Source organism: Brassica rapa, chromosome A03 (genome assembly GCF_000309985.2).
Source record: "Brassica rapa cultivar Chiifu-401-42 chromosome A03, CAAS_Brap_v3.01, whole genome shotgun sequence".
NCBI classification, from domain to species: domain Eukaryota; kingdom Viridiplantae; phylum Streptophyta; class Magnoliopsida; order Brassicales; family Brassicaceae; genus Brassica; species Brassica rapa.
In genome coordinates this window covers 29,672,084-29,686,417 of record NC_024797.2, presented here as the reverse complement: position 1 = coordinate 29,686,417, position 14,334 = coordinate 29,672,084, and the positions used below count along the sequence as shown (strand labels likewise).

The 14,334-nt window shown below is 29.4% G+C and overlaps 2 protein-coding genes across 2 annotated transcripts; both read right to left on the bottom strand.

Moving 5' to 3' along the window:
* Window positions 1–1,911: 1,911 nt before the first annotated feature.
* Window positions 1,912–3,516, bottom strand: LOC117133049 (eukaryotic translation initiation factor 5B-like). Its single transcript, XM_033289033.1, has 4 exons — window positions 3,378–3,516; window positions 3,207–3,272; window positions 3,046–3,105; window positions 1,912–2,952 (listed from the first exon to the last, which is right to left on the bottom strand). Exons 1-4 carry the CDS (start codon window positions 3,498–3,500, stop codon window positions 2,653–2,655), a joined length of 549 nt encoding a protein of 182 aa, XP_033144924.1. The 5' UTR covers window positions 3,501–3,516; the 3' UTR covers window positions 1,912–2,652.
* Window positions 3,517–5,324: 1,808 nt separating this feature from the next.
* On the bottom strand, window positions 5,325–8,940 carry LOC103862048 (flowering-promoting factor 1-like protein 1). Its single transcript, XM_033288592.1, has one exon. The coding sequence runs from the start codon at window positions 8,110–8,112 to the stop codon at window positions 7,738–7,740; it is 375 nt and encodes a 124-aa protein (XP_033144483.1). The 5' UTR covers window positions 8,113–8,940; the 3' UTR covers window positions 5,325–7,737.
* Window positions 8,941–14,334: the final 5,394 nt, after the last annotated feature.

The following is a 14,334-nucleotide window of genomic DNA, read 5'->3' as shown; positions in this document are numbered from 1 at the left end:
GATTGCTTTCATATTATTCAACCAAAGACATTTGATGTTTGAGATATGTTAGCAAATGAGCATTCATCTAGACATAGAGCTTGCTTAGAATTGTGTCTAGGCTTAAGGTTGATAGTTTGATTGATCATTAGCCATCCTTAGTTCGATACTTGATCACCCAAGGTCTAATCCCTATGCCCATGAGTTCTCTTTTCCCTTAGTCAAGAAAGTGTCATTCTGTTATTGCTTTTTAGTTTTAGTCATAGCTTAAAACCCATCTAAATCATTGGTTGCACTTAGATTAAGTGAGTACTTGCATTCTCAGTGCTTTGATATCTCTCAGAACTGGTTCGACAATCATTTATACTACAACATTTGTCTTAGGAGCCTTGAAAACTCCTAACATCATCCAGACGACTTTACAGGAAGTCCAGACGACTTTACAGGAAGTCCAGACGACTTTTAGGAAGTCCAGACGACTTCCAGGAAGTCTAGACGACTTTGTCAGAAGACTTCCAAGAAGTCCAGGCGACTTCCAGATGACTAACAGGTAAGTCGTCCCAGAAGTATTCCAGATCTGAAAAACATGCATATTAAATCCATATCTGAAAAACCTGCATATCCAAAAACGTTCAAATGGCTTAAAAACAGAAAAAAAATGAGTGGAAGATTAGATAAATCTACCTTTACAGAACACACAAAAATACATATCTAAAAATAATAGATCTACCTTTAAATTAGTGGAATATGAGTACCATCTAATTAAAAACCTGCAAAAAAGATAGATTAATAAGAAAGACATGAGACAAAACTGAAAAATTCATATAAAGTTTGGTGTTTTCAAGTCAAAGAGATTAGAGTGGGTTTGAAAAGTTTAAGTTTGGGAAAAAAGTAAGAACTTTATACAACAAGAAGTTACCAAATAAAGAAAAATCAGACATAAGAACTTACCAAAACGCTCAGAACTATTATGAAAGGGAGACTTCGTCAGAAGACTTCCATGAAGTCCAGATGACTTCCAGGAAGTCCAGACGACTTCCTGGAAGTCCAGACGACTTTGTCAGAAGACTTCCAAGAAGTCCAGACGACTTCCAGACGACTTCCAGACGACTAACAGATAAGTCGTCCCAGAAGTCTTCCAGATCTGAAAAACCTGCATATCAAATCCAGATCTGAAAAACCTGCATATCCAAAAACGTTCAAATGACTTAAAAATAGAGAAAATAAGTGGAAGATTAGATAAATCTACATTTATAGAACACACAAAAATACATATCTAAAATTAATAGATCTACCTTTAAATTAGTGGAAGATGAGTACCATTTGATTAAAAACCTGCAAAAGAGATAGATTAGTAAGAAATACATGAGACAAAACTGAAAAATTCATATAAAGTTTGGTATTTTCAAGTCAAAGAGATTAGAGAGAGGTTAGAGAGTTTTAGAATGATGAATATTACATTTTTGTTGCAGCCATTTGAGAGGAGGAGAGAGAATGTGTAAATTTTTCTTTATATAGGAAGACAAAAAATCCAATTAGGTTAAATATTTTTGACTCAGACGACTTCCTGGACGACTTAGATTTCAGTCGTCTGGTGAAGAAATTAACACAGACGACTTACATGTAAGTCGTCCAGAAGAGTTTAATATTTTTAGCGGGAAATTAAATATTTTTAGCAGGAAACTAAAATAGAAGACTTTCCAGACGACTTATTGGGAAAAATTTTAGCATGTAAGTCGTCTGGTTTAAATTATTGGGAAAATTGGAAAAATGGGACACTTTGAACTTTTATTTGTCACAATAGGACTTCTGATATTTTGGGCAATTCTGGACAACTTTTACCCTTCTTTTACGATTAAAATAGTAAACTGAATTTTAAAAATGTTAAAAAATATGAAAACTATTGAAAACATAAGTATGACAATATATATGTTTAATTTTTTTTTTAAAAAAAGTGGAATCATATTTTATTTTATCTTCTAGCTACAGTTAGAATACTCATTCTTGTCATCTACTTAGTCTAGAAATCAGATACTAAGTTTTATACATCGATATATCTTGGGTATACAACGTAAACTAGCATTTCTTATATATTTTAACCAAGCTATATTTCGAAACGTTATAATCAAGAAAGATGTCTTCAGTATACCTACAGCTTGATAACAATATATAGCCACAACTCAATAATATACCTTATCTAAATTATGTGCCATAACATGTTCTTCCTTTTACCTTATGTGACGCCTAAAGGAATAATATGTTTCTCAACTACTCTACTGTATTCTGCGTAAGGTAATACACATATTGTAGACAAATCCGAAAAATATAGAAACTTCCATATTCGGTTAAAGATGTACTTTCCTAATTCTACACGAAATCTAATCTAAATCTCGCAGAGTATATTCTTTCCTAAGTCAAAAAAAATGAAAAATCATCAAAGTTATTCTTTCCTCCACTTGAACCCGAGTTATTCAAGATAAAATTATACACACAAACCACTATACCACATATGATTCACGTTACTTTGATACGTATACTAGCTTATATACTAGAAAGTATAATAAAAAATTTAAAACTAATCCTGGATTGCTCCACGATTAATTTCTGAGTTTTGTATATATTGCATTTTCATATAATAGAGTCAAAAGTGAACGTTTAAAGTTTAACGCGAAATCATAAAGATCTTTCCGTAAATTTAAAAGTACTGGGGTGAACATTAAAGATATCCGTCTTATGCACAGGCCCTATACCGATGCCGCTTACAAGTATCTTCACAGCTGGGGACTTTAAGAATTCAAGCAATGCTTCTAGTGACCCTAGTGTAGACGCTTGTACATAAACTCCTTCACCGCTTTTGTCAATCCTGCTCAAAACTGACTCCATGTCTTCCATTGCCTGCTCCTTCATTGCTTCAATGTCATCATCAGGTTCAGTTACGTGCAGAGCAGTGCCAGCAATAGCGTGTTCAAGACCCTTTTTTAAACACAAACCAAAAAGGGAAACAGTATCATTAAATTTAACTGCAAAAACTAGCAACTAAGATAATTGTGGAGTCTGTTCAATCACCTGCGCTGTAATTTTTATACCCTGTGCAGCCTTTATTTCTTTATGATGCACATAAGTACCCTGAAACATCAGACAAAGAAATAAGAAAACAATTTAAATGAACCATATATGTGAAGAAAAACCAGTCAAAAGGACAAATGAAGTGGAGAATTTGAAAGTACCTTCACCCGTAGCTCCTTCATTGGATGAGGAGTCAGTAACGCTCTAATCGTTGTGACTATAGGTCCCTGAAACAGAAGAGGAAGAAATACTATTACTTTTCAAAGTTCTAAGTCTATCACTGTACCCAGTGCATGACTTTTTTGGTTATAGATCACAAGGTTTATACTTGCCTGTAACCCACACACGACGATTTGATCACCTTCATGAAGTACACAGTTTACCAACACAACATCAATCGTTGTTCCATGGCCTTCTATAACTTTGACCTCCAGGACAGTACACTGTTCGACCATTTTAAAATAGGGTTAAGAATTATCATACTGAAGTAGTTAGGAATTCTCAATAGAGTTAGAGATTCTATGGTTTGTGGCTCCAACCCATGCGTTATGTCAACCACCAAAATTGCAAGGTCGCACAAACTTGAACCCCTTGACCACAGATTCATGAAAGACTCGTGACCAGGTGTATCAATAACCAATAGACCTGGCACCTTAAGTTTTCGCACCAACAAAGAGGAAGAACATTTGGATTTCGTTGTATCTTCACTGAAATCAAAGAGGAAGATGAAAAAAGCAAGATTCGAAACTATGGGTAGATGAAACTCCAACGAAGAGCAAGGGTTCTCTCTGTTGAACCCTAAATCGCCATGGAAGGGGCTTTCTTCTACGGTGGAGAAGAGGAGGAGAAAAATAAATTAGGGTATTGGCCAAAAAATTTCCCTTTTGTTATTTTTTTTAAGTTTTGTTATTTTTATTTAAAATATTTACCCATTTAAAATATATTACGAAAATTTTAATATATAATTTTAATTCTACTTAATTGGTAAATTAAGGGTAGTTTGGTATTTACAGGAACAAAAATCTTATTTTCCTAAAAAATCTTCTACAAATCTTAGTGTGACAAATCCAAGTTCAAAGTGTCCTTTTTTCCAATTTTCTCTAAATTATTTAAGCGGGAAAATAATTTTTTTAAAAAATTTTAGGCGGGAATATTTGGATGACTTACATGAAAGTCGTCTGTTTTAATTTCTTCACCAGATGACTTAAATGTAAGTCGTCTAGACCCTAAACATAACCCCTAAACTAGCTTTTATATGTCCGGTAAATGATCCGGTTATGTTAAAACGTACATTGGTAAAATTAAAGGTTCGGCACGATGTGGACGACTGAAATATACATCGTCCGAGTAAATTATTCAACAGACGACTGAAATATAAGTCGTCCACACCCTAAACATAACCCCTAAACTTAATTATCTAATTAAACACTTTATAAAATCAAATCAAACTTGAAAAGTGTTTACTATACACAAAAATAAACACATATAGGTGAAAACTAATTTTTGAAAAAAACATTTTAGTTTTCCAAAATCTAACCCTAACAATACATACAATACTACAACATATGTTTGCCAAACTCCTAAACCAAAGTATTTCATGATTCACTACTTCCACTAATCAATCTTCAAAACAAATCAATTTTATCATATCTTAATTTATATCACTTAAAACTGTTTATAATTACTTGATTTTTATTTTTAACGCATCAAAATATTTTTTTACAAGATTTATAAATTATTTTTAAAATAAACTGGTACCAGACGACTTAAACATCAGTCGTCCAGACGACTTCCAACATCTCAGACGACTCAGACGATTTATTGGGGTTATATTCGTAAAAATGGCTTCTGTTTTTTTGTTTGGTCACAAGGGACTGGGCTGTAATTTCACTAGGCTTTTAGGTTAGTTTTGCATTTGATTCAAGTTTGGGTATATGTTTGAGGTTAAAATCAAGTTGTGGGTTAGTTTTGGCAAAAATCCCGAATTTGTTTGGGGGCGGAGGGTAGTTAAAAAAAATAGGAAAAATTGTTTTTTAGGTCAAAAATTGATAACTACAGAATAACCTCTTTAAATTAATATTCTATAAATTAATATACACTAAAAATCTCTATAAAATAATATATTTTTATAGTTCAAAATTAAGTTTTTAGTTTAATTAGTATATTGATAAATTAATATCTCTATAAATTAATAAAAATTATAGTTTTGGTGTAGTTCCAACATTATTAATTTATAGAGGTTTCAGAGTATGTCCTATTAGGTTAATTTCTTTTTTTTGTATCGTTTTTTCCTCTAATACCCTTTAGTATTTTCAAAAATTAATCAAAAATAATAACTATTGATGAAATACATATATTAACTTATTGGTATTTTCTTATAATTTTAAAAATGTTTAAATCTTAATTTCATATTTTACTCTACAAAAAGTAGAATTAACATTATACACAGTAGAAAATGTAATCCACTTTTTTCATTGAATCTAATAAGTTTAGAATACGTGATTTACGTAAATAATAGTAATCTAAAAATATTTGGAAAACACATTCCACGCTTAACCTATCGTTCTAAAATATGTAGAATTTGGAATCTACACATTACTATAAATCTAAAACCTAAAGAAATCAAAATCTACACATTACTATAAATCTAAAACTAGAAGAAATCGATTTCAAACATGTTTACAGTATTCTACATATGTAGAATACATATTCTACGGATAAAGATAATCAGTTCCAAAAATATGGGAAGAGAATATGTGGAAATATACAGTTTCCTTATGTTTATTAAATCAATTTTTTTTAAAAAAATAGTGATTTCTAAAATCAATTTTTAAATTAAAAAAAAATTAATACATCGATTTGGAAACAGTTTGATTTGAATCGGTCGATCCTGATATGAACCGGCAAAAGACTTTTATATTATTGTTCTCTATATATATATAATAAATTATTATTTAAATTAAAAAAATAAAATTTAAATAATTTTTTTTTATGTTTTCGAATTATAATTTTTCAAATTCAAACTTTTTATAAGAAAATAATTTCGATTTTTTCAAATATTTTTATATATTTTTTAAATATTTATTTATATATTTATTAGAATCCTAAATTCTACATTCCAAAAATCATAATTCACTCCTCAACTCTAAAATCTAAGTTTAAATTAATTTATTTTAGGGATATAAGTGTCTTTTACCCTTCATTAAAAGTGAGGATAAAATGGTTAATATAAATATGAAAAATTGTATTAAGAAAGTGGTATTTGTGGTAATTTCCTTTTGGGGGGGGGGATTTTTCATATTTTTTAAATGATTTTAGTTAAAAATTATATTTTAATATTTAACATTTTTTTATTAATTGTAATTTCGAATTTTTAATTGAAATTAAAGGTAATATTGCCATTTTGAAAATATTTAAACTAATAAGACATAAATTATATGAGATTATCCTAATAGGACATAGTTAGCATTTTTTTGCCTAAAAAAAAACAATTTTCTCAAAAAATATATAAAGTTTTGTTCGACATCGATAAAGAAGTGACAAAGTGGGGAAAATGGGCAATGGGGAATAGACACGTGTCTAGATTCTAAGCAAAAGGATGTACATCACGTGCGCCATCGTTCTAATATGTGACAAAGTGGAGAACTGGGCAATAAGAAATCGACAGCTGTCAAAGTTGGGTGGAAAAGTATCAGAGATCACTTGCGCCCATCATTTTATCCATTGTCTTCCTAAACCTTTGGGGGACCTTCTCTATCTGGACATCTTTTTGACTTTCCTTCTTTGGATTTCGTCATGACTCTTGAAATTATCGTGTTATAAATTTATGGTTTAGTATGGCATAATATATCTATGGTTTTAATCATGTATGTTATGGTTTTGAATCCACTTTAAACATTCTCATTAAATCATAAGTTCCCCGATAAAATTTGACTCGAGTTTATGATGATTATCATTAGTTTAAAGCAGTACCTAAGCTAGCTATATGAGTATTTGATATTAAATTCTTGTTGAAAAAAATAAATCTGTTATAACTTATTGGACAATTCTCTCAAATAGTTTTTTTAGGTTTTTGTCACAAAAATAGATCTCAAAGAGAAAAATGACCAAAATAGTTTTTTTAAATTTTTTTTAATATTTATTTTTTATTTTTTAAAATTTGAAATTTTATCCTCAAAACTCCACTTCTTATCTCTAAACCGTAGATCTAGATTAGTTAACCATAGGATATAAATTTATTTTTATTCTTTAATAAAATTAGTTTTGGTTATTTTCCTTCTTCAAGATTATTTTTGTAAAAATAAACTAAAAAAGTTAGAAATATTCTAAGGAATTTTTCTAAGTTATTTGATTTGCTTACTTGTATTGTAGGCACCAAATCAAACATGTCACATCATATAACTTTTTTATTGAACGACTAATTCACTAAATCAAATATAACATCTTTACTATATCATTTTTGAGAGATCTTGATACAAAGTTCACCAAAACCACAAAATGATACAAGTTATTAAAGTGAGTTTAGCTTAGACCACCCAAAATCGACCAACGTAAACAAACACACATAAAAATAAAACAACCCCCAACAGAAAATAAAGTAACACAAACATGCAAATATATACATGATAGATGTGAGAGAGGATGATTTTGAAGAATCAAATTGTCCTCGGTTTTAGTTTTGATGATGGACTACTACATGTCCCGGACATGGAAGACGTTAGGGTTCTTGACGACGATATCATACATATGGATGGAGTTAAACTTTGAGAAGTCGCGGGGGAGTGAGATGAGATCTATCGATGTTCTCTTATGGAACTGGAGGAGATGATCGAAGTTGTCTTCATTGTAGTACCTTTCCCATCCAAGACCCTTCAAGATCCTCTCAAGTGATCCGTACGAAGAGACAACCTCATTGGTCGGAAGATGGACAAGGATCTTCCTTCTCAGCCTCTGCTGCTGGTTGCCACTGGAGGAGGAAGACTCCGAGGAATCTCCGGCGGATTGGTTGTAAGGATTCTCAACCAGCCTCATCACTCCGTTCTTGTTGAACACCCACACACCAGACATTGTGATGATGATTGTTTACGAACTAGAATTTTGTAGTTTTTCGTTGTTGTTTGTGTATGATTGCTCTTCACAATGAGCTTGTTGATTTTGCTGAGGAGAAAAGAAACTGTGAAGAGCGTTATATATAAATATGTTAGTGGGGTCATGTTAAGATGCTGAGAAATATTTTATGACTATATCATATAGATGTATTAACATATATTAAAATGTATGCTAATATGTTAAACATAGAATTCCAGAATTCTCGAAAGGGACGAATCTTATCTACCCGTCTTCCACCAATTTATAAGTATATCATATATAAACAGAAAAGAATAACTCAACTTTCATGTAATTAAAACTTTTATGTTATTCGAATTACAAGATGTAATTAAGAAAAAAAGAAGAAGCATCGCCATATCTTTTCTACAGAGATTAATTGGAAGAATGTTATACTTAATCTAGTATGAAAATGATTTAATCTGTGTGTTAGAAAATGAGAAATTTTGTTCATCACTTTAGAATCTTCGAAAATAATCTTTTTCAAAAAATATTAGAAAATAATGGGTCCACATACCCTATGAGGAATTAGTTTTTTTTTGGGGGGGAGGGGAATTAATTTCTTTCTTTTTCTTTATGTCAAAGAATCTTCGGTAGGATTTCATAAAATTTAGATTCTTGATCGTAATATTAAGATATATAAATATATTATATGGGAATTCAAGGCAAGACTTCTTCTAATTTGCATGAGCTCATGCTTGAGTAACATCGGTTAAAGAATTGTATCACTCGCAATATACTTACTATTTATGAGATTATTTACAAATATGAAAAATATTTGTATTTTGCGTGATATATATAACTAGATCGATGATTTAGTTTTCTTTTAGAAAATGATTAATTTCTCTTGTATTTAAGTTTCATATTTTGAATAATTTCATAAAATAATACTATATATAGTAAGAATCCTAATTTATGTTTGGGCAAATCTCCAAAATAGGCAAATCTCCAAAATAGCACCTTTCTAAGTTTATATCACAAAAATAGCACTCAAAAACTAAAATGACCAAAATAACATTTTATCTTTTGAAAAATTTAATTTTTTTTATTTTTCAAAATTTGAAATCTTATCCTCAAAACTTCACTTTTCAACTCTAAACCCTAAAACCTAAACTCTAAACCCTAAACCCTAAATTCTAAACCCTAAACCCCATCCTTTGAGTGCTATTTTTGTGATTTTTGACCTTGAGTGCTAGTTTGGAAACAAAAACTTGATTTAGTGCTATTTTGGTCTTTTTCTCTTTATCTTTTAGGTAAGAGATATATGAATAGAGAGAATCTTATAAAAAACCCTCAAAAACACGTTTAACCTTCAAAAATCAAAATATTTTTATTATAAATTACACTATTTTTTTTAAAAAAATATCATATCATTGTTTACAATAACAATTTCAGATATAACTTATAACAATTAATGGTGGTTTTTTACTTAAGCATTAACAGTGACGTTTTTGGCATATCTCTAATTATAGTTTCCGACATCATCGTTGAAAATGACAAAAAAAAAACTATTTTGAACTTTTCAATTTTCAATTTTCAATTTTCAATTTTCAATTTTTTTCCTGGATTTTAATTTGGTCTTATTAATTTTTTTCTTTTCTTTTTAGCTATTTTTTTAAATTTTATTAATATTTATTTTATTTTCTGAACTTTAAAAATAATCTGAATGTTTATTAAATTTTATTTAAATTAACAATTTTTTTAAAAAAATCTGAATTTTATTTAATTTTTTGTTTATTTTATTAATTAAATAATTGAAAAAATTGACACATCATCCTTTTACCTGTACTATTGGTCATTTTTTTATAATACAAATACAGTTTGAAGATTAAAAGTGTTTGTGAAAAAAAAAATTAAGGTTTAAAGTGATAGTAAGTGACACTTTGAGAGTGTTTTATGCGATTTTTCCTAGTGAATATAATAAAACCCCTAAAACTTATCATTGTTTTGTTCTAATAATTAAAAATTTCATATGTAGTTTCAAGATCAATAGAAATATTTTTGTAAGGTCAATATAAGTCTACATAATTAAAAAATATAGTTCTTTGCATGAAGGTTATAGTTCTGAAAATGATAAATTAAAGCGAAATGACTATTCGAGCCGTTTCATTTTAATTATCGTTTTGGGTTTATGCACACAGATTATAAAAATATTTAATTTTTCATATATCAACTATAAAAATATCATTACTTATACAACTAATCATATTTCAATAAATAGAAAAATAAATTAGAGAATATTGTTAATAAATGGAGTATCTTGTAGAAAACGAATGGAGTATCTTTTACAAGGAAAATTGAACTTCGCGTAAATAGTACTATAATAAATGCAAAGATAATTTATATTAATGATCTGAGACATATAAACAATTAAATGCTTTAGTTTTGAGAAAAAATAAGTGGCCTAAAATTTGGATATGTCATATGTGTATCATACCTAGATCCCGAACCAATATCATGTTTTGATAATAAATTATTATTTCCAGTTTAATTTAGTTAAGTTTCAATTGGTGACCATGTTGAAAGAAAAAAATTATGGTGTATTTATTATTCTTCAAATTTTTTTGTCAAATTATTAATTGATAGGTCCCATATTTTTTCTCTAAATTCCTCAAAGATGAATGAATTTATAAAGAAAACTATCCCTCTGCAATTTTGATGAGGAACAAAATAAACAAAAATTCTTATTTTTTAATTTTTTCAGTTTTTCAAATGAAATTTTATTTTTTATTTTGTTCATTTTTTCTATTCATCTTGTGGTCACCAACCGAACTTTTATTCTTTTAATTATTGAAAAGGTTGCCATACAAATTAAATGTTATATGATGATTTAAGTTTTTATTCGTCCTCTTCTTCATTTTTTATTGTAAAGTAACGCTCCTAAAATTCTATGTATGTTCAGTAGACATGAAACATATCAGCAGAATTGGCGTGGTGTCACGTGGATTTTCAACACTTAATGGTCCTTACTCTCCTTTTGGTCGAGATAGTTAATTAAGTTCATGTCTTGCCAAATTCTTCTACCTTGTTCCTTGATCTATGACTTTCTCCCTCTCTTTTATATGTTTACTTGTATTAACATATCTTTCATATAGAAGTAAGAATGGGAAGTAATTTAATACATATAAATTATAACATATTTTCTTATGTCAATTTTGACTATTGGATCTGATCAGTGATCACGATATATATGTGTGTGTGTGCATATATTATGTATGAAATCGTTAACATTATTATTATGTCTCAAAAAACATTATTGTACCAAAAAAATTTATTATGTCTCACGTGGGAATAAGGTCGAAAGTAATTTGGTCATAGATTAGTATAGAGCTTGATAGGAGTAATTCTTTAGCCATCAAAAGATTTATCCCTTCAGTTATATCCTCTATCTTTACATAGATCCTTGGGTCCTCGCTCACATATGCAATGTGATAAGGACTAGCTTCATAATCATCATATTCTGTTTCTAGAGAGGGTCTAGTATATTGCAATAATTCATAATACTGCTATATTCTGTATGTTATTTTTATTTTTATAATTTTGTGAAAAGATGGACAAGATGTACACATAAAGGCAAATGAAAGAGTAAAGAGAGACATTAAGGGAAGTGCATGGGAGCGAAGGCCCTCGTGGGAGATGATGCGACTATGCGATGCCACATTCACTCATTCAGTACTCCTCAAGCCTCATTCTCTTTAACACTCACACAACCACAAAATTTTAGTCATTTTGTTCCTCTTTAATTTTACTTACCGTTTTAGTCCATAGATCTATATTATACGACATGCCATGACGTTGCTCGTGAAATTTGTAATTTATTTGTAAAAAAAATCAATATTTGAAGACGTTGCTGATGATTTACTTTTGGGTAACCTACCTATCATTTTGCGATCAATCATGAGGTAGAAATATAATAGTTGGTATTTTCATCATTATGATACTGCTCAAACAAGATTAAAATATTCTATCAAACTATTCTAGTGATATAATATGACCTAAATAAGTTCTAAACTAGTTTTCTGTGCGGGAGGAATATCCATCACACTTGTTTATTTGTGATGATTTAGCGATGGAATTAATTTATGCCCTAGATTTATTGAAAACGTCCTAAACCGTGAGATACATTTCACAACTAAAACTTCTGGTTACCTAATTGTATTGTAATAGAGATTTATTTTACAAACTAGCTTACTATGTACAAAATTCCAGCTTATCATAACATGAGCTTTTGCTCATGGAATTATATATTTGATTAGAGATTCAGAACATAATGAAGATAACGTATTGGCAAAAAAAATTGTGTGCTTTTATATCAAAAGGTTACAACCCATCTCATCCTAACCTAGATGACAACAAGCTACTTGAGTGTGTATTTGCCGGATATGATTCACGGATCTCATATCGATGACCCATTCCACCAAAATCTGACGTTCATTGACCATAGTCGCAATTCAATGAATACTGATATTGATTATTCTCATGCATCTTATGCATGTACTACTTCTATCCGTTTATCGTTTGCTTTGTTCTTGATGTGTCAACATCTTAAAGGTAAATTCTACAAAACTAAAATATATACAATATCACTAAACTTTTGAAACTATTATATTTGATTATCGACATGTTGTTTCTAGAGTCTTCCCAGATACACTTTCCAACTATTATTCTTATTGTTCATGTGTTCACATAATCTACGCCACACATGATTCAGACATCAAAATATGCATCACACTTTTATATGTAGTGTTTTGTTACTATATATCCCTAGACAACAGAAATGATTTAGTTGTTGTGAACATTCAAGCCATCTTGAACGTTTTGTTAATTGATATTGCAAAATCAATTAAGAAAAGTTAATTTAAATGTAATTCACACACCTACAAACATATATATATATATACTCTAAAATTAATTAACAGTAATTAACACACATACACAAACATATATATAAAGTTAATTTAACTGTAATTCACACACACACACACACACACATATATATATATGTAGATATATGTATATATTACATAATTCAGTTCGCAGACGCGCACATATATATGTACATATAGGGAGGGATCTATAGCTTTAGTGGTATTCTTATTGCGAAAGATATGCTCGAGTAGCCAATGAAGGAGCGATTGGTATAGGCCACTTACAGCTTAGAATGATTCTGTCAAGAAAATGATATCTCGGTTTAATTTTAGATACCTAACATTACTAGTATTGGTTTTATATTTTATTATATATCATTAGACTATACATTGAATTTGATTCCAATCTAGTGAATCGCTCTATATCATGATCTATTTTTTTCTTTATTGGTAATTTTAAAATTATATATAGTTAGGGCATCTTAGAATAATTTTGTACTATGAATGATTTAAGAATAACAATTAGCGTAGGCATGTACCCATTTTATGGGTTCATATATATATATATATATATATCATTTTTTTCTAATTCTATAATCTTACAATCTAATTGGTTGGCAAAGGTAACTACAACATCTCAAATTCAAATCTCTAACGCGGGACAAGACGATACTTTTACAATGCACGTATAATCAGATCAATTACAATTGAATTAATGATTCAAAAACTAAATATTTATGATTATTTAGGAAATTTAGGTATACCTACGCCATTTTTATCGAACTTGCATGAAATACTAATTAAAGTTCCCATAAAATTAAATCGAAATACTTTAATTATTTTATATGGCAAGGTAATAATATTTACATAAATAAACAAATATAGTTATTCTCAATTTATACGGTTATCATCATAATAAAACATAAAGGAAATATAATACGCGTAGATAAAAAAAGAAATATAATATGCCCAAAATTCTAAGAGGGTAAGAGGAAAAAAGAACTGCCAAGAGATCATATGGTGAACTGAACTTAGATTTATGAGTGTCACTACCAGAAATATACCAACTGAACTATTGACTCATAAGAATTTGTATAAATTGGTTTTATTATCTTACCGCGACCAAGTGACCCCTATCTCTTTAGTGGATCAGCCGATGCTTAGTTTTTATATGTCAAGAAAATAACTATTTGTTTCTTCTTCGGATTATAATTTACATGTGAATAATACTAGTTGAACTTTACACTAATAGTGATGATATATAGCTCGAGAGTATGATACTAGTTGCAGTGTAAACTAATTAGCATGACGTATC

Excerpts from the sequence above, each read along its gene's own strand:
- LOC117133049 (XM_033289033.1), bottom strand. The coding sequence starts at position 3,500 with ATGGTCGAACAGTGTACTGTCCTGGAGGTCAAAGTTATAGAAGGCCAT. Across the intron at positions 3,106-3,206 it reads TGAAGGAGCTACGGGTGAAG|GGTACTTATGTGCATCATAA; the intron begins GTACTTTCAAAT and ends CTGATGTTTCAG. Across the intron at positions 2,953-3,045 it reads GTATAAAAATTACAGCGCAG|GGTCTTGAACACGCTATTGC; the intron begins GTGATTGAACAG and ends TGTTTAAAAAAG.
- LOC103862048 (XM_033288592.1), bottom strand. The coding sequence starts at position 8,112 with ATGTCTGGTGTGTGGGTGTTCAACAAGAACGGAGTGATGAGGCTGGTT.